The following is a 20,169-nucleotide window of genomic DNA, read 5'->3' as shown; positions in this document are numbered from 1 at the left end:
AAGTTGCAACCAGCACGGCATCTCTCCTAGTTAGGCCAAGCGCGAACTGGGACGAGGAGCCCTGGATCCTTCATGTAGATGGCTCGTCAAACCAGCAGGGCAGCGGGGCTGGGATCGTTCTGTACGGGCCCAGCGGTGCGAAACTGGAGTATGCACTGCGCTTTGAATTCGCGGCATCCAACAATGAAGCAAAGTACGAGGCGCTACTAGCCGGGATGGATCTGGAAAAGGAAGTGAAAGCCAAGCACATTGTCGTTTGTAGTGATTCCCAGCTCGTGGTCAACCAAGTTACGGGTGAGTACAAAGCTCGCGAACCAACCATGATAACTTACTTAGCCAAAGTAAGAGAGGCCCTGATCAACTTCCAGTCACACTTCATCCGACAAATCCCAAGATCAGAGAACGCTGAGGCCGATGCCCTATCCCGGTTAGCCAGCACTAGTGATAACACCATGAGAACTGTGTATATAGAGAACTTGCCTCGGCCTAGCATTCTCAAGGGGGCAGAGGAGGTCACTTCCGCCGTTCAAGCAGAGCCGAGCTGGATTGATCTGCTCGCGAGCTTCCTGCTACATGGGACCCTCCCCGTAGACTGTAATGCCGCCAGGAGGGTAGAGCGTCAGGCAGCCAAATACGTCATGATAGACGAACGACTGTACCGAAGATCCTGTACGCTCCCCTATCTGCACTGGCTGCGACCCTCTGAAGCCGAGCTCGTCCTCCGCGATACTCATGAGGGCCTGTGCGGTGGACACTTGGGGGGCAGGGCCCTCGCTCAGAAAGCACTACGACAGGGGTACTATTGGCCAACGATGAAGGCAGACGCGACCGAGCTCGTAAAAAAATGTGACAAGTGTCAGAAGCACGCCAACATCCACCATCAGCCTGCCGCCGACCTAAAATACCTCACTAGCCCGTGGCCATTTGCACAATGGGGGATTGACTTACTCAGGCCATTCCCACCAACAACAGAGCAAAGAAGGTTCCTAGTGGTGGCAGTTGACTATTTCACGAAGTGGGTCGAGGCTAAACCCCTCGCAACAATCACAGCCCGGAATGTGCAGAACTTCTTTTGGAAGAACATAGTGTGTCATTTCGGACTACCTCGGGTGCTGATCTCCGACAATGGTAAACAGTTTGAAGACATCAAATTCCAGAACTGGTGCCAAGACATCAAACGGTCAGGCGGAAGTCATGAACAGAGCTATTCTCCGCGGACTAAAGGCACGCCTGAACCGAGCTAAGGGACTATGGGCAGACGAGCTACCCAGCGTATTATGGGCTTATCGTACCACAAAAAAGACCGCTACAGGAGAAACCCCCTTAACCTCACATACGACACCGAAGTAGTCATTCCAACCGAGATCGAAGTTCCCTCACTGAGACTAGAAGCGTATGACGCCAAGGCAAATGAAGACGAGCTACATACCAACCTCGACTTACTTGACGAAGTATGGGACCTCACATACATCAGGACCGCGACCTACCAGCAAAGGGTAGCTCGGTACTATAACACCAGGGTGAAAAAGCGGACTCTCTGCGTTGGCGACCTGGTTCTCCGTAAGGTTATGGTGCTTGAGCCCGATGTTGGTAATCGAGCTGACCAAGGAGCTCGGGGAAGGAACATACGAGCTCGAAACCCTGGAAGGGAAACAAGTACCTCGGGCATGGAATATTGTCAACCTAAGGCAGTATTACCTATAAATAACTGAGCTGACCAAGGAGTCGAGCTAACAAAGACCTCGACGCAATAAGACCCAGATGCTTCTATGTCATGGGCGAACTCCAAGAGCAGACCATGAGTCACTCTCAGGGCTTAAGGGCCAAAATGTCGAACTAACAGACTCTTGCGTAATAACCTAGCTGCCTCTGTGACACGAACGAACTCTAAGGGTGGCTGAAGCCACTCCCCCCCGGCCAAGGGGCAAAAATACCGAGCTGACCAAGGAGCTTGGCACAACAATACATAATGCGTCGAGGGTGCAAGTAGACCAGTAGATTCCGCAACGCTTAGCTCACCTCAGCGTACAACTAGAAGACAGTTCGGGCATATGCCTTACTATGTCAATCACCTCAGTGTACGCCACAAGATCCACCCTCGCGAAGTACTAGGAGACAGCCTGAGGTAGCAACGATTGAGAAACCCTACTTTGTACACTCAACTATGATAGCACGGATAAAACAGATACTTTGGCGAAGTAACAACACTTGGCAAAGAAAATTTCATTAACCAATAAGTTTTGTACAATGAGCTTGACAAAAAAAACAGGGAAACAAAGACTGAGCTCACAGGCTCGGAGTACAAAAAATAATCACTTCGGGGGCTCGTCATCTCCGCGCGGGACCTCCTCAGAAGCTTTAGGCAGATCGGTAACGTCTGCTTCTTCGTCACCATCCTCCTCCTCGGAATCCGAATCTTCTGTGGCTTGACGGGCTATCTCATCCAGGATTCATGAGGTGGTGATAGCGCTCGTGTCAAGCTCGGGGTATGTATGCCTTATCAGCCACCTGTTGAGCTTGAACCCCTTGAGGTAGGCCTCCCCCAGAACAGCATCGAATTTGTCGGACTGGATGTACTCCGCGACAGCCTTGATCTTTGTCTCCTCTATGGCTTGAGTAAATATCTCAGTCTTCTCCTCGATGTCAGCCTTGAGGAACTCCACCTCGTGCAGAAGGGCCTTCTTGTTCTCCTTAAGGCCTTCTGCCTCTACCCTGAGGACGTTCAACTCGCCCCTCAACACACCCTTCTCACGTGCCAGCTTTGCTTTTAGGGCGTCCACCTCGCCCCTCAGCATGTCCTTCTCGCGTGCCAACTCGCCCTTCTCCGCCGACAGTGCTGCAATGACGTTCTTTTGGGCCACAACGTCGCTCTCCAACCGGTGGATTTGGTCACGAGCCCAGCTTTGCTTTTAGGGCGTCCACCTCGCCCCTCAGCATGTCCTTCTCGCGTGCCAACGTGCCCTTCTCCGCCGACAGTGCTGCAATGACGTTCTTTTGGGCCACAACGTCGCTCTCCAATCGGTGGATTTGGTCACGAGCTGCCCTCAGATTGGCATGAGCTGCGCGGGATGACTCATCGGTAGTCAAAGCCCACTTCAGGTTCCTCTTAGGCTGAAGAGTCAGGGGGTGCACGGCGGAGTTCGCATGACAAAGAAAGTTGGTTAGTACCGAAGAGACATATACATGTAAAAGAAAGGGAAGAGAAAGAAGGGAGAACTTACCACCATGGTGTGGGTAGCAGCTCAGGCTCCGAGCTGAGAAGGGGTGAGCTCGTCCCCGGTTGAGACTTCCTCGGCGTAAACAACCCCCTTGCTCTTTCGAAGGCTGCACTGGGGGATCAAGACACTTTAGGCTCCATTTGGGCTTCCCGAGTTGGAAACCGTCGTCTTGACTATGCGGATGGGCTCGGCATAGACCTCAGCCGCTACGTCGGCAGACTCGACGATGACCTTAGGCTCAGCTGCCGCCTTTGTGATAGGCTCGGCCGAGGTCTCGGGTTCCCGAAGTGGTATGGACTCCTCCAAGTCTATGATTGAAGGAGCATCAGGGAGCTCGGGCTCGGAAGAGGGAGCTGGTGGAAGCTTGGGCTCGGGAATGGGGGTCGGCGGTGACGACGCGAGCTCTCTTAGCAGCCCGCTTCTTCCTCCCCTTCATATGGTTGAAGAGTCTATCCCCCTTGAGCTTATCTGCTTCCATGAGACCTGCAACAGAGCTCGACATTAGTACTCGAGTAAAAGAAAAAGGTGCAAGCCAAACAACTAAGGTACTAAGACTACCTACCCGGGCTCAAGCCGGCCTGGATGAGCTTGCTCTCGGTGATGTAATCCTTGTAACTACACCCAATCTCAGCCCCCGACTGGAATGTCTTCCCTTGTCTTCTTGTCAAGGATGATGTCGGGGTCTTGGATAGCCGCCCTCCATTGAGTAGGGAAGGGCCACTCCACGGTGTTCCAGACTACGGAGTAGTCCTGCTTCCTAGCCGGGATCTTGCTCGGAAGCTTGTGCAACAACTTGAAACCTGGGCGAGGAGACAAGTAATAGGCCCTCCTGTGCTCGGGGAGAACGCATGAAGCGCTCTTCTTTATTGTAAGGATAGAACAAAATATGTCCAGGTTCAGGGGGAGGACATACTCGTGGCAGAGGGAGATGATCCCGACCACATTACGGATCGAGTTCGGGTGGAGCTGGTCTATCGTAACATTAAAGTGGTTCAGGACCTCCACTATAAGTGGGTGGAAGGGAAGACGGAGCCCGGCTTTGAGCTGCTCCTAGAAGATCACAACCTCGTCGGGGCCGTGCTCCCGTGGGAAGTTTCCCGTAGGTAAACTGTAGGTGTACTCCCCGGGCAGGTTGTACTGTCGAATGAGGTAGCAGAGCCTCTCCAGGGTCATGGTGGAGGGTCCGAACCTGTCCGGCATCCAACCTCGGTGAGAGGTGGACGCCATGTTACCCGAGGCCTCCCGCGCCTCGGGAGACTGGACTCCAACAGGGTCACCCTGAGCCAATGTACCGACCTCGGGCTCATCTAGCTAACTATCAAAAGAAGACATAACGGAATTGAAGGAAGGAAAAGGAGCTAGGGTGACTCACCAAAGAAAGATGACCAAGATGGGATGAACTGACCCGAGCTGGAGGCTTTGGACGCGAGCTCAAGACTATGGCTGAAGATTTATGGCGAAGGAAAAATGGCCAAGACACCCGCTATTTATTGCCACTGTACGCGGGCATTAACGGTTGGGATCGAAACGATCTGACGGTCCTCATAAAAACCGGCTGCGCGACCCTCGAGGCAAAATCGGTTTAGCGCATTTTTTGACGTCCGCGGAGTCCATAAGTCATGTGACGTCCGCGCATAGACCGTACTTGACCCGGGCTGTGCCTGGTTGGGCCGAGCAGAGAATCGCTCCAACCAATGAGCTGGCGGACAAGAAGGCTCAGGCCCCGAGCCAAATCCACCCGGCAGACCGTGGACTTGATGTAGGGTGATTTGGCCCGACCTCGTAGCACGGGGACATGTGGGCATGACCTGGCATAAGTGACAACTCGGCACGACAGCCTAGCCACAACTCGGCGTTACAAGCTCGCCGAGGCCCGACCGAACAGCTCAGCGGGTGTGACAACTCGCTGAGAGGCAAGGCCCAGCTCACCCCAAGCCTGAGGGTGGAGCGCCTCGAGCTCCCTCCGTGCAAAGGGACCCGAGCTCCTCCTAAGGGGCTTCGAGCTCTCCCTTCCTAAGAAGGGAGCACCCCAGCTTTTGGCTAAGTGTCCCGAGGGAGAAGTACCTCGGGACAACACCGTCGACACTCCTGTTCTTACTTGCTTAAGGTTCGCCTCCAGTGTGAGCACCTCGGGGTACCTCGGCACCTCGGTGCAAGGTAACTCAGCCCCAAGCGGTTCGGTGCAAAGTAGCTCAGCAACCTGTAGGGAAGATCCGCCTGACATTCATACTTGCCGGATTTGGTGGCAGCGCCCACGTTTCTCGCCAGGCGGCGTCATGCCTGCCATCCCTGAAAAGCATGGCACGCCTGACGGGTCCATACCCTGTAGCAGCAGCCTGCACCCGCCATCTCAGCCCTGGCAGTAACGGCTAGGCAGTGGCGGTTACACCTGGCGTGCACTTCCAGCCTTCCCGACCCTCGCGAAGCAAAGGTATTGAAGCTAGCACTTCCAGCACTCTTAACTCTCTCTGTGTTTCCCTTGAGTTTTCCTTAGAGTTCTAACTTAGCCATCGGAGTGTTCCCGCCGGGAGAGCTCCCTGGGAACCCTTCACGTTCCTCTTTATCTCAGGTGCCGTCTGTCACAATTAGGAGCCAAGTTTCAGCCAGCTATGAGTGTCCGGATCATGTTGCATCAGTATATATATGTCTATATATTTATGGTTCATCACAGAAAAAAAATTCTTATATGCATGTAAATATGTGTCTATATATGCATATAATTAAAGGATTTGGTTTAGAATAAGGTCGAATTAGGTTCAGCCTACCTAAGGGCTAGGTCCGATACCAGCCTGAAAAATTAAAAACCCCCAAACTTTTAGTTCTATGCACAACCCGAGGATCGGAAACCCAAGCCAGTCTATGTAAAATTGTGGCTGGGTCAGACTGAACTCGAATTGGGCCCATCCAAGTTGCACCGGTAGTTCCATAGAAAATCGAAAGAGCCCAAACTACCTGTCATTTGGTCATTTGAAGGCTGTCCCCTTCAGCTTCTTTAAATGGTTTATCTGGAGTGCTTGTGCTTTGAATGCAGCTGAACCAGATTAAGTGAATCTTCAGCTCAGCCCTCCCAAAGGGGCCCTTAGCTTAACCTCAGTTCTTCATATACTTCGTTGTTATAATTAGATGTCAGGATGTGTTTGGTTTGCTAGAAAAAGAAAAGATAAATAGAAATGATGAAAAGTTGGGAAATTGTAATGCAGAAAGTAGGAACGCCCGTAACCTCAATTTAGCCAAACAGTTAACAAAAGGCCCATCAAACTGGCCCAACTTTTGTAAACCCAGAGTGTACAGTACTTCATTCGAGCTATTAGCCATTAGGGTCCGTCCTACTCCATCCTGTTCAGCCAACTGAATTGTCTTTGTTCTTCACACCATTTCTCACACCTAGGTTCCTAGAATCAGTCCTGATGATCTGCGTTCAGAGTCTTCAGACTAGAAAGAACTTGATTTTTATAAAGGACTTATTAGTGTAAAATTATTATTATTATTAAATGGCAAAACTGTTAGTAGAGATTCTGTTTTGCTTGATCAACCAGCTCAAAACAATACTTATTCCAGAGGAACGATGCAATCAATGTTAATTTCAGTCTCATAAACCGTTTATCTCATGCACTTGACAGCTCTCTCATTCATTATCGCTAAACTTTGCTCAAAGCCATCAGTAAATCGTGAAAGCTGTTCCCAGTGATTCTCCAATCTATCTGGTATCAATCACCAAAATCTTTATTCCAAGTTTCACAACTATATAAAGGTAGACCATCCCACTTTGTTTGGCACCGTCTTTTATTCATAAAAAAAAAAGAAAAGAAAAAGCAATTATTTCCTTGGTCCTTGTAGGAACATCTAAACCTCATAGAAATAGGTGTTCAAGAGGGCAACTAGACCATTAACTGACCTTGGAATCCACCTGAACCCGTTCAAGAGGGCAGCTAAGGCATTAACCTCTGTAAACTATAATCATGAATGTTGGTGATGATACAGGAATTCTTGTCAAGTTTGGACACGGGGCCCAAACCTCTTCAACAGCTCAAAGTGGAGACAATGTTCTACCACAACTAAAATTGCTAATAATCAAGATAAGAGAGATCAAGAGATAGTATTATGCTGAGAGAGAAAAATGTTCTCAGTAAGTAGTTCAAGTTCAAGTATACTCCTCAATACTTTGGGTTCTATTTATAGACCCTTTTATGTTGGGTTTGTTCCAATAGATAGGAACTACCCACAAATCTCTCTTAACAGTTGGAATTAGCCTCCACTGGAATGAAACACTTGTCCCTGGTTATTGATACATTTTCTCAACCAACAACTGCTCTACTGAGACAAGTCTAAAAAGAGACAAGTCAAAGCATATTTTATTTTATAGAAAAATAATAAATAATAATTGAAAATAGGTGTTGATTGTGTGTGCATGTTGGTCCACAGAGTAAATACTCCATTGATCGTGTGGTTATTCCCGTTGGCCTACAGATAATCCTACACGTTGAGGATGATATCGAGGGTCATAGGCCACTCGGTCCAACATCTCCCACTTGGCCATGTTGGACAGAGATGTACTAGCTGCCCAATAGTCCTATTGACCTTACATACCATTAAAATTACCTATCAATTAAATTGGGCCTGTTCAACAATTTGGCAAATATTTCACATGCTGGCACATATTCAATTCATATTTTTTATGTACATCAAGAATATAATGATGTTGTAGTAGCGCATGCTTTTCAATCAACCCAATCTTGTTATCTTTAATGATCTAGATTGCAGCCTAATTAACAATTTATTTTTATTCATGACCGGTCTTGTAGGTGCACCTTCCACCTTGAGATTTTCAATAAACTTGTGGATTCACATTACTTCAATTGCAATTTTATTTCATGCAATAAACTCCATTTTTATTGTGTGTTTTGTTATACATATTTCATTTTCAAGAGATTGTTCTTCCTCCCAATAGGAAAATATAATTAGTAGTAGGTTATCTCCTGCAAAAAACTTGCATCACAATATTCTATCAATTCAAATCATTGCATCGGTTGGTAAATTTATAATATTTTTTGCTCCTTGAATAGTTCTTAGTATCCCTTCAATCACCTTCCATTGCAATTTACAAAGTTACTTTGATATTAACTAACAATACCTTCTACATATGCTCAATGATATCAATATTATTGCATTTGAGCACATGTATTTATTTTCAATTTTGTAATTTCTTTTTCATCTTTGGAAGTTGCATAATTTTATTCCCTTCTCATATGGAGTTTTTATTAGTTTACATATTTCCAATCAAAATAATTTTATTCAAGTAGAATTGTTGTCAAATAGAGGATTCTTCCCTTTCTTGTAATACATAGTAAAGGAAATCGGCATTACATATAATATATTTCCTTTCAAATCTAAAAGTTAACCACGCTTTGGTTTTTATTATATAAGCACTCCCATTATTCTTAGTATATGTTTATAAAATCATGTGAGAACTATCACTATTCTTAGTACATTAGTATAAATCTTCATATCAATATTGTAAATAAAAAAATGCAAGATCACATCTTAGAGGCTCAATTTAATCCGTACAATGCTTATCTTAATTCATGCATTACACTTTTTTTTTGTCTTCTAGAATTTGTATTTTTAATCACCTCTATACCATTTATAATCCTTAGAATCTTCTAGGTACACCTTACCCTTTTATTAGGATCAAACATATAAACATTTTGAGCCCTATATTTTGCATGTGATAGGTCTTACTTCCTACCATTCCATATAAAGTTGCGGGTGTTCTATATATTATGTAAATTTCAATACTTAGGACTTCCCCTAAATTCATTTCCAACGAATGAGTGATTTAACATATGAAATCATTGGTTTCATTTTCTCCTTTATTTTTTTCCTTTTTATTTCAACTCTTTACAACTATATTTAGTATAGCCCAACTTTCCATTATGTTTACATTGAACCCTTTCCTTATTTTTTTTTTATTTGGATTCTTGCTCTATTTATTCATTCCCTCATATTTTCCCTTTAATTTTTTTTATTTTCTTGAGGGATATCTTGAATTTCATTTGCAACCTTATTCTTGTTTGTTGTTGCTATTATTACTAGTGACATTTTCTTTTTGTTTTTTTTTTCAACTTCTAGGGCAATAAAGTAGGGGGATTTTGCATATTTAGTGTTGTCCTTGATAGGTTTAATGCTATTACTACGGGTTCCCAATGCAATAAATTATATATTTCAACTTGATAGGTTCAATGCTATTACTACGGGCAACAATGTGACTTTTTTTTTTTTTTGCGGAAAAGTACGGACAGGCTCAATGTAGATTTCTAAATTCCACTCTATATCTATAAACACTCAAAATGTCAAATACCCCCACTCTATGCACCAATGCCTGCCTGTGAATTGACATCAATTCCAAGCTAGCACCTACCCCAACTATACTTTGGGCCTAAAGATTTTGAACTTGGGCTAAACTGTCATTCTCCCTTTTTTTTTTGAGGGGGGGGGGGTAATGAATATGTCGATGCCTGCCCCACGAAAAGACATGTGAACATGTGATGCCCGCAAGGGCCCATGAGGGGTGGTCTTGGGGTATGACTTCCATGGCCATCTCTCGCTTGTTAGGGGTTGCTCTCGACACATTGTCTCGTGGCCTCCTAGCTAACAACCAACTCCGGGCACGGATGGCGCCAAGGAATCTCCATGGAAGGGTGCATAATCCCAACATTGTTGGGTGTTTTGCCTCTATATTCAAAAAACGACTCTCGGCAATGGATATCTTGGCTCTCGCATCGATGAAGAACGTAGCGAAATGCGATACTTTGTGTGAATTGCAGAATCCCATGAACCATTGAGTCTTTGAACGCAAGTTGCACCCGAGGCCTTTGGGCCAAGGGCACGCCTGCCTGGGCGTCACGCATCGTTGCCCTTCCCTCCCTTGCCCCATTAGGTGTTGGAGAGTTGGTGCAGATGTTGGCCTCCCGTTCTGTTTTGGTGCGGTTGTTGGCCCCATCTTAGAGGTTACCCAAAAACAGTCCAAATTTCAATTGATGGATGATCACACGCCACTTTATGTTTGAGAGTAATTTTACTGAAAGAAAAGGAAAAAAAGCCCCTAAAAAAATTATCCTCACAAATACCTATTTAACAACTTATCAAAAAACCAATTCTTAATTGAGATTGCTTTAAACAAATGGTTTTTTGTAACCGAAGAAAAAGACAGATTTAAAGGTATCCAACATATACATCTCAATCAAGTACAGTATTTTTTGTGCTATTACAATGCTTTGACAAAAAAATCAGGATTATTAACGAGTAATGACAATATTTTGGAGAGCCAAAAAAGAACATATGTAACATGAATTAATTATTTCAACATTCAGTATCCACCCAAAAAGAACATATGAAATGTGAGTTAAATCAATATCCACCAAAAAAAATTCATATTCAAATCATAAAATACAATTATTTCAAGCAATGTGATTTGACCCCAAAATAGTGAGCAATTCAATCATAAACCCAGAGAAAGAAAAAAAAAAAAGTAAGACGGACCACACTTGGGTTGGAGAGAGACTAACACAAAATTTATTTTCTACAAACCAAATTACTTATTTTTGCTTTCCACCGTATTAATGAGTTTTGAAGTTGACTCTGATACCACTGAATGTTGGTGATTATACAATGTGAAAATCTAGAAATCCTTGCCAACTTTGGACATGGGGCCTAAATTTCTTTGACAACCCAAAGTGGAGGCAATGTTATACCACAACTAAAATTGTTAATAATCAAGATAAGAGATATTAAGAGAGAGTATTATTCTGAGAGAGAAAAATGTTCTTAGTAGTCCAAGTTCAAGTATACTCCTCAATACTCTGGCTTCTATTTATAGATCCTTTTATGTTGGATTTGTTCCAATAAATAGGAACTACCAACAAATTCCTCTAAACGGTTGGGATTAGTCAAAACAAATTTTATTTTATAGGAAAATAAATAATAATAATTGAAAATAGGTGTTGATTGTGTGTACATATTGGTCCATATAGAGCAAATATTTCATCCATCATGTGATTATTCCCGCCATTAGCCTACAAATAATTCTACATGTCGAGAATAATATCGAGGGCCATAGGCCACTCAGTCCAACAAACTATTAGTCTAACTGACCAAAAACACCATTTAGCTACGGATTCCAATTTATTACCACTCGCTAATTAGTAAGTTGATTCCAACCTGATAAGTGGACCAACTTTAAGCTTTGTAGGAGAGCTGATGATTCTTCTCAAAGGGCGTCCCTTCTCCTAAAAGTTTTAGAGATGCAATTTGGGCAGATTTGGGTTGGGCTTTTGTCAAAATTTGAATGAACCTCTGACCATAAGCAGTGAAAAATACTACCTAGGACCAATCTGTTATAGATCCCTACCCAAAGGAACTAAGAAGCTCAAAAGTTACAACCCTAATGATTTCTGAATTTGGGAAAAGTGCAATTGTAAATAGGCACAGTACAAATACAATGTTTATTTATTTGTATTTCACAGTACAAATAGTGAAATAAATTTTGCACTAAACATATTTATTTATATTTGCACTTCTTCTCAACTGGAGACTAAAAGCTAAAAGCATTTCACATTCTCGCCAAAAAAGCTATTTTAATTGTACTGGGCAGTCTTAATTTAAGTTGAGGCTTATCTGCATAGGAACCTCGTTTGCCATAAAATAAATAAATACTGTATATAAAATTTAATACTGTAGATATTTGTATTTTTTGCATTATTGCCAAAATAAGGCTAAGTGTGTGGTATAAGTAAATCTTCATTGTGACTTGTTGATGGGCTGCTAGCAATAGCAATAGTTTCTGAAACTTTCATTGACAGCCTATGACCCAATGGGCTACTTGCAGCTTGCAGGAACCCCATGTTCTTGTGCTCCGGATTTAAAGAGAAATGCGTTTGAAACAAATATTTCAGAGCAACCCATTTCAGGATTGGGTTTTCCCACGAAATCTGATTTACAATCATTTTTTCAAGGAAACCCGATTCAAAAAGATTTCCAAGACTTTTGGGCCGGCCCTAATAGTTTTAGTACATCTTCCACCCTATACGACCAGGATTTTTTGAGAGCAAAAATTCTTAGAACATGGAATCGAACCACACACGAGGAATATATCTTCCGTATATGTGTCTATGTTCTCCCTGTGTGGCTGGATGCCTATGATTGCATAGTATTGGTATGGGCGTCACCCCATACACACAACTTTACATATCACATGGGTATTTCAATTTTATACTTGATCTTCTCCCTACAAAAACTTTGCAATTTTGCATGCAGTCCAAAAGGATTGACATCCACTCACACATTTCCTTAAATTTTAACACACGTATATATAATAGAGATATTTTCAATGTGCAGGTGGATGCTTCTATTTCAGAGTGTATGCAGAGTTTTCTGTGATGGGAGTCCATTCTCTTTCTAGGTTAGGTATGGCGATTGCCTTAGTAGGATGAGGGGGGTGAGGGTTAATACTTAATAGGGATATCTTAGAGGCTGAAGTCCATGCCGTTTCCTGATCCAATTATATATTAAATATTATTTGCATTATTGCTCTTATTTTAAGTTAACCTTTTCTCATAAAACTTTAAATTAAGCCAAAAATTAGAGATTCAGCCTCTAATGAAACACTAGTCATGGAGGTTGACTTTCTCTCTTACGGGGACTTGGGGTTGGCCCCCATGGGGTTGATGGTCATGTTTCCATTTTTTTGTTATAGGGATTAGGGGTGCAGGTTGGGCTGGGTTGATAGTCAATCCAGACCCAACTTTTAGAATCAAACCCAATTTTCCCAATCTTAGCCCAATTTGCATTGTAATTTGATGCATTTGGATTGGTCAATAAATCCGTTTTAAATTATACAAATAGGTATCTATATATTTAAAATTTCGGATTTATCGATTCGGGATCGGGTTGGGCCCGCCCAAGTTGCACCCCAAATGGGAATAAGGGATGTATCCGTTTTATCAAAATTGGGACGTGGGCATGTGCCCTTGGCCTTGGGTTGGGACTTGGGAGTTCACTATTGAAAAGGAAAATTGTTAACCGGTTACCGGTAGGGGAAGTGAAAACAGTAAATCGGAAAACTTGAATGCATTTAAGCTCGTCTTCCCCGAAAAAAAACCCGCCAAAATACGCAGAGATCAAAAAACCGGAGGGAGCGGGTGGGAAGGGAAACTAGCCGCCAAAAAAGCCAAATGTGCCGATTTCTCTCATACGTTTTCCCTCCTCGCCACCGAGCAATAACCCGCCTCCACCTTCCTTATTTCATTTCTCCTCTGAATTTTCAAATACTCCCGCGGTTTTCTTCAGTCTTTAATGACCCTCTCCCTCCCTTACCTTCTCATGCTTTTCCCGCATCTTGTTTCCACTCTGCAACTGCTCTTTCTACCTCGGGTTTCCTCTCCCATTCTCCTCTCTTCTTTTCTCTCCGTCAAGGTCATGGGGAGGCAAACCAAAACAAAGAAATCAGAGAATTTAGGAACGGGGAAGGTCACTCCTGTCCAAGTTGCTTTCATCGTCGACCGCTACCTCTGCGACAACAACTATGCCCAAACACGTTCCATCTTTAGAACTGAAGCTTCGACCCTGATTTCCAAAACTCAGGTTCGAGAGGTACGTGGGTTTCTTTTTCCCCCTTTTTTTCCCATCTTTTTTTCTGGGTGATGTCTTTCCCTCTTGGGTTATTAATCTTAATAGCCTGTGTGGATTTGCAGGCGCCGAAGAGTTTGTTGAGTCTAGGGGCGATATTGGATGAATACATATGTTTGAAAGAGCAGAAGATGATGGTGGAACAGGAGAGGTGCCGGTTGGAGCAGGAGAAGTTCCGGGTGGAGAAGCTCTTGCAAGGTATGCAAGACGTGATGCAGGCATACAACTCCAGCGGAAGCATTTCTCCGCCTCCTTCTGCTCCGGCCACAAAATCAATGGCCCTGATTCCTCAATCAGACCAAAGTACTACCCCTTCCCCAACAGGTACATTTCGCTCTTCACACCATATATGCGCTGATTAGCTTGAATTTGATGGAAATTTATATCATTGATGAGGTATAGATCTACATCCATCTTAGGCTTCTTAGTCCCCCTCTCATTGCAATCTTCTGTGTGCACCAATTCGTTAAATGGCGCTTATTGCCTTCTATGGTAATGATGTTATAGAAATCTGGTATAGATCTAGATCTACATTCGTTTTCACCATCTGAAAAAAATATTTTCAAGTTTCGTCAAACGATGCCGATTGCTTTGTATTTTGCCACAGTAAAAGATGCTTCTTTTTTAATTCTCTTTCTTAGTTTGCATTTTTAGTAAGGGGTTTTAACCATGTGAATAAATAATTACAACCTTCACAGTCCATGCTTCTGATTATAACATAGATTGGTTTAGACTTGAGGCATTTTGAGTATCCATCCATTAAAAACTCCCATTAGAAGTTTACTGACCGGAGGTGGATCTGTTTTGTATGGGTGTGCATTGAAGAATTAATCCCTCAGCCTAACTCCAACCTCTAAGGCAATATGTCTCAAGTAGAACCCGATGAATTTTAATTCTAGGTTGTAAGTGCAATGCAAGTATTAGAACAGGATAGAGAAAACTTCTTGTTTCTCAAGCTAAACTGTTTTTTGGCTTTTGCTGGTCTCTGTACAGGCTATCCCATGTACAGCACCCCCATCACAAACTCGGCTCCCAGGCTAACCAATGTGATGACGGAGCCCACAAGTTTATCAACACCAGTTACAAACTTTCCTCCTAGAAACAAAAGAAAGGGTTCGAGACTTGTTTCTGATGTTCCTCCAACTGCAAAGAGATCATGCAGTCAAGTACCCAACAGGCTGTCACCAATTGGAGGTAATTGTCTTGCTATTGTGAAACAAATCATTCGTGATAATTTATCAATGCAAATTTTTTATATAATAGTTGCTCTTCTTTTTATTCCTTGCAGGTACTAACATTCCCCTGCTAGCAAATAACACAGCTAGAACCCAAGGGCCCATTAGTCGGACCATGAATCAGTCCTCACCCAATAATGTTCTTCAGAATGGGTCTCCAGTACAGGGTTCCTCTGTTGCAAAAAGCTTGTTCAAGCACCCCTCTCCAAGTGCCCCAACAAATTCACCTAGTCCCAAGACGCCTCCACAAGCACTATTGTCTCATATTGATAAAACTGTTTCTCCATTGGAGAGTTCTTCCCTTCTTAATTCTGCTGACAATAGTTCTGCCCAGGAGGTCATACCCACAATAGTTTCACCTGAGAAAGTTAATGGGAGTCCTTTCAAACATGTAGCTTATTATTCAGTGGAGAGGAACCATTACATTTCCTCTTCTCCCGTCAAAACAAATTTGAAGAGGCCGGGCAAGAGGGATCATGTAAAAGGGAGACTGGATTTTGATGGTTCTGATGTGTCAATGAGCTCTCAGGAACCAATGGCTGCTGAGATTTCTACCTCTGGAACCAATGGGGGAACGGATATCTTTGACATGGATATCCCTAATTTTGATATTTTCGGTGCAGATTTCTCCCTCTCGGAGCTGTTAGTTGATATTGATCTTGATTGTGAAGGAAATGCTTTTCCTTGTCAGTCAACCTTGGATGCTTCTATTGACACCACTTCAGGGTACCATTTCTTGATACATGGTTTTGCTTTTTGACCTACTTGCCTCCACCATGCCTACTTATGGTTCTAATTTTTATGAAATTTCTTTCAATACCCAGGTCGCCAAGCGAGTCACAAGATGGTGCTTTGGAGGCGGGTCATGTATTGTCTGAACTTTCGTCAACCGTGACAGAGGTTCTTTCTGAGAAAGACATTAACATACAAGGTCCGAGAGTTGTCTATTTTCTTTGTGGGCTTCTTTCGTTGATCATTCATCTTATATAATAAACCTCACTTTTTTTTTGTAATTTGTAAACAGGTCAAGATTCTCTCACATCAGTAAAATCCATAACAAAATGCATAAGAATTCTAAGTCCAGGTAATGGTTCAACATTCCTTTTAATCGCTTGCTTCATATGATTATCAAGGATTCAAATTGCTGATGTCTATTTCTCATTTTTTGAAACTGCAGTTAAAAGTAGAAGGAGCTCATTGTCTAATCAGGAGAATCTATTAAGTTGAAGTTGACTGGATTAACAATTTAGATGACTCACTGCAAAGGGTGTTACTATCTATTTTCTAACCAATATGCTAGACCATTCGTTATTACTTCTTTCTAGCAGCAACCACGCTTTCATTCTTTTTCACTCTTTTTTACTTTCCTGTCAAGAATCCCACCTTTGAGTGGTATGGAGCGTTTTCTTAAGGTCTCTGTACACAAACGCACTGTAAGCATTCTAACATGGTTACTTGCTGAATATAATTTGTTTTTCTCCCTTTCTCTACCTGTATACAATTTGGAGGGAGTTTGCAACTTAGAGCTTGGTTTGGGAGTGATTGGACTGATAAATATAAATTTCACTCAACATCCTACAAGAACATCAAGATCATATTGTTTTTGGGTTTGAGATATATGTAATAAATGGAATACCCATAGTTGGCACATAAGAAGTTTCATCTGAAACTTGTAACACCATAGCTTGGAAAATTTACCTAATTTTTGGCCCTTTTGGGGCTGTTTGTGCTGGTGAAAATTTTATTAGAATTAATACTGCAAATAACAGTCATGCTTGGTGAAATGGTAAAAAGTTAGGTTGAAAGTGAATATGGGATTATCTTGAATATCAATGTTGTGGTTGTTGGCATGACTGCATGATTAAATCTTGTTTGTCTACACTGGTTGCAGCCGTCAGCCTTTCTTATGGCCACCTGGTATCATGAGTCATGACAATCCATGATTTCAGTTCTCGATTGGCTTCAGTGGTTCAATTTCTTTTTGTATTCAAAACCAGAGATATTTATCGTTTAAAACTATTTTTCATGAGACATCCTCTACAACTACAAGAGATATTGTCAGGAGATGGCTAGAAGGGGTAACTGAAAACAGATTATATGGCGAGATTTGGTACAAACACAATATAAAAAGAAATTAAATGAAAATGAAGACAAATATAAGAAAACTCATCGATGCTTTTAAGTTTTTGTTAAAATCTTGGCCATATCTTCACAAGTTCTCTGGTCATCATATTCAATAACAAAACAAATCTCTCTTGGCTATAGAATTATCAAGCCAAGTACTTCTCTAGTTTCTCAACCTCTTCTACACTTCCAATATAGAGCGGAACGCGCTGATGAATCTGCAAAAGCAATCAAGATTACATTGCCATTAACTAAGTGCCTAGTGCAGTAAGCAAAAGAGACATCTGGTTCAGAAGCATAAAGCTCAAAAGCAGATATGGTTGGGCTTACCTCCACCGGTTGGATATCAAGTATTCTCTGATGGCCGTCTGAACCTTTGCCGCCGGCTTGTTCCACTAAATAGCTCATGGGTGCACACTCATACAAGAGCCTCAGCTTCCCATTCTTGCTCTTCTTGTCCCTGGGATACCCGTAAATTCCACCGTAGAGAAGTGTCCGGTGGAAATCTCCGACGAGGCTGCCGATGTATCGAGCAGAGTAGGGCTTGCCGCTAGGGCCCGGGTCTTTGAGGTCATCGATATACTTCTTCAATTTATCATCCCACAGCTGGTAGTTGCCTTCGTTGAAGGCATATATCTTACCGGATTTGGGTATCTGAATATTCTCTTGGGTTAAAACGAACTCCCCATACATGGGGTCCAACGTGAACGCGAACACTCCCTTCCCCATGGACAACACGAAGATCACCGAGCTCGAGTACATGCAGTACCCAGCTGCCAATAGGTTGCTGCCAGGTTGGCATACACTGACCACGCACCTCTCTTTCGCTTGGTCCAGCTGCGTCAGTGCCACGTGGCAAATGTTCATCATTAATTATCAAATAGCTAGCGGCGAGAGACCGGAGAACGAGAGAGAGAGAGAGAGCAATGTACCGTGGAGTCGTCATCGATGTCGGCGAGGCACTCGTCGTTGGGGCTGTAAATACCAAAGATGGAGCCGGTGGAAACAGCGGCGTCGATGTTGGAAGAGCCGTCGAGGGGGTCGAAGACAACAATGTAGTTGCCGGAGTAACTCTCTTCCACTGCAACCGGCACGTCCTCTTCCTCTGATGCTATGATCCCCGTTCGCCCGCTTGATCTCAAGCAATTAGAAAACACCTGCGTTATTTTTTTACCAAAAATTACTAGATAAACCGGTGGGTCCTACTCTGATAGTATGGGTTGATCAGCAGCAGTAATCAATCAACGGATAATCATCGTTCACTATTTCACAACGGCAAGATGAGAGAGTGCCTCAGAATGGGAGATAACCTAAGTGGGACCATTTTATGAGCAACACACCACTGTGTGCTTGCCACGTAAGTAATCCCCGTTACAGTGGCTCTATCCAAAATCCAAAAATGAATGTTCGTAAATCATGATTGAAGACGACGCATTGTACACCAGAATTAAAGAAAGATAAATAATGGAATTAGTTAATTGCAAGCGAAGTTCTGAGTCAAATCGGTTCCGAGTTCTGAATTCTGATAATGAGATTCATAGTAAGCTTGTTACCAACCTCGTTAGAGACGACGTCGAGCTTCTTTTGGTCTTCTCCTTGCACGTTAACGGCGCCTTGGACTCCTGTGAGGTTCGAAATGCTAGCTCTCTGTACAAGCGATGCGATTTGCTTGCAAGCCATAGAAATGCTTGAGAGAACAATCGTGAGCTCCGCGTCTATATGCCCTGACTGTTCTTGTTTCAACAACCAGCTCGTTAGAGTCTGAATCTCGAACCTACTTTTCTTCTTTGTCTCTGTAGCTGTTTCAGTTCCGACAGCCGCGCACCGGATGCCAGCGGTGTCACTACCGGAATTGCTCTGTCTTTTGCTGTTGGTGGGACATGAGAAGAGTGACTTAGCATCGGAGACGCATAGATGGAAAGAAGAGAGACGCGAGATAGAAGAAGAAGGAGAGCTTGAGAAGAGGAGCTGGGACGATGTTACTGGAACTGCAACCACCATGGCTTCCCAACGTTCTAACTCTTGAAGATCTTTTCAGTGTTCTGCAACTGCAGGGGCTCGTATGTGTGGCTGTTGCTGTGTGTGTTTCTCTCTCTTCTTCTGTGCTTTCTTTTTCCAATAAATTTTAGACTGGGTAAGGATTTAGGAAGTGTTTTAGGGGGAGAAGGGATGGATTATGAGGCTGCGGAGGATATTTGTGCAAATGGGTCCCAACTTATCCTCCATTCTCCCACCGTGCGTCCCATATTTGTGATCCTTGTTCACTTGGGGGGATTTATAAATTTATAGTGCTATTCATTTGTAAGGTGCAGACTGCAGAGGGACAGGGTGCGTACTGCGTAGCACGCGCAATATAGCCCAGGCCCCACGGTCCCAGACCGGCCAGATCTGAGTCTGAGCCTCTCAGCCCAATATCACATTGTTGCTGGTAACGGAAACATGATAAAACCTACATACTTCTTTGCTAGGGGTACGTGCAACTATATATGCAAGTCGAGCTGTGCATCCTGCGTTAGGTCGACTTCCCCTAATCCTAATCCTAACCCAATCCGAAGTTTTCGGGTTGGTTTATATTGGCCCGATTTTTCTACTTTTCTTGCATACATTTTCTAGCTTGAAGGGTCGTGGTTGAATCAGTTTTAGGATGTATAATTGTATAAACATCCATACAAATACATGCTCAGGCTCAGTTTGGAAATACTATAAATATAAATACGTACAATCTAAATACATACAAAATAATATAAAATATAAAGTTTTGTATTTTATATATTTCTATTTGTACTCCTTGTTTTAGGCTCAGTTTGGAAGGAGTACAAATATAAATATGTAGAGTGCAAAACCTTATATTTAGTATTATTTTATATGTATTTCTATGTATATATATGTATTTATATTCTTTGTCAGTT

At 43.2% G+C, this 20,169-nt stretch overlaps 2 protein-coding genes and 1 non-coding gene across 3 annotated transcripts; 2 read left to right on the top strand and 1 right to left on the bottom strand.

The window, feature by feature from the left end:
* Positions 1-9,965: 9,965 nt before the first annotated feature.
* Positions 9,966-10,121, top strand: LOC148802216 (5.8S ribosomal RNA). Its single transcript, XR_016083333.1, has one exon. It is a non-coding gene; the product is annotated as a 5.8S ribosomal RNA (ribosomal RNA).
* A 3,309-nt stretch (positions 10,122-13,430) lies between these two features.
* LOC104601170 (myosin-M heavy protein) lies at positions 13,431-16,629 on the top strand. The gene is made up of 7 exons (XM_010264410.3): positions 13,431-13,865; positions 13,967-14,225; positions 14,895-15,095; positions 15,190-15,862; positions 15,961-16,067; positions 16,161-16,220; positions 16,314-16,629. Exons 1-7 carry the CDS (start codon positions 13,569-13,571, stop codon positions 16,361-16,363), a joined length of 1,647 nt encoding a protein of 548 aa, XP_010262712.1. The 5' UTR covers positions 13,431-13,568; the 3' UTR covers positions 16,364-16,629.
* Positions 16,630-17,206: 577 nt separating this feature from the next.
* LOC104601169 (fructose-1,6-bisphosphatase, chloroplastic-like) lies at positions 17,207-19,518 on the bottom strand. The gene is made up of 4 exons (XM_010264409.3): positions 18,818-19,518; positions 18,193-18,417; positions 17,591-18,097; positions 17,207-17,478 (listed from the first exon to the last, which is right to left on the bottom strand). Exons 1-4 carry the CDS (start codon positions 19,259-19,261, stop codon positions 17,407-17,409), a joined length of 1,248 nt encoding a protein of 415 aa, XP_010262711.1. The 5' UTR covers positions 19,262-19,518; the 3' UTR covers positions 17,207-17,406.
* Positions 19,519-20,169: the final 651 nt, after the last annotated feature.

This window comes from Nelumbo nucifera, chromosome 2, assembly GCF_055504915.1.
Source record: "Nelumbo nucifera cultivar China Antique chromosome 2, China Antique-T2T, whole genome shotgun sequence".
In the NCBI taxonomy this organism is placed as follows: domain Eukaryota; kingdom Viridiplantae; phylum Streptophyta; class Magnoliopsida; order Proteales; family Nelumbonaceae; genus Nelumbo; species Nelumbo nucifera.
Note: the sequence above shows the minus strand (reverse complement) of the source record. Positions and strands in the feature narration are given on the sequence as shown.

Coding starts and splice junctions, on each gene's coding strand:
- LOC104601170 (XM_010264410.3), top strand. CDS start 13,569: ATGACCCTCTCCCTCCCTTACCTTCTCATGCTTTTCCCGCATCTTGTT. Junction 15,863..15,960: donor TCTATTGACACCACTTCAGG/GTACCATTTCTT, acceptor TTCAATACCCAG/GTCGCCAAGCGAGTCACAAG. Junction 16,221..16,313: donor CATAAGAATTCTAAGTCCAG/GTAATGGTTCAA, acceptor TTGAAACTGCAG/TTAAAAGTAGAAGGAGCTCA.
- LOC104601169 (XM_010264409.3), bottom strand. CDS start 19,261: ATGGTGGTTGCAGTTCCAGTAACATCGTCCCAGCTCCTCTTCTCAAGC. Junction 18,418..18,817: donor TCGACGTCGTCTCTAACGAG/GTTGGTAACAAG, acceptor AAAATAACGCAG/GTGTTTTCTAATTGCTTGAG. Junction 17,479..17,590: donor TTGATATCCAACCGGTGGAG/GTAAGCCCAACC, acceptor TTGCTTTTGCAG/ATTCATCAGCGCGTTCCGCT.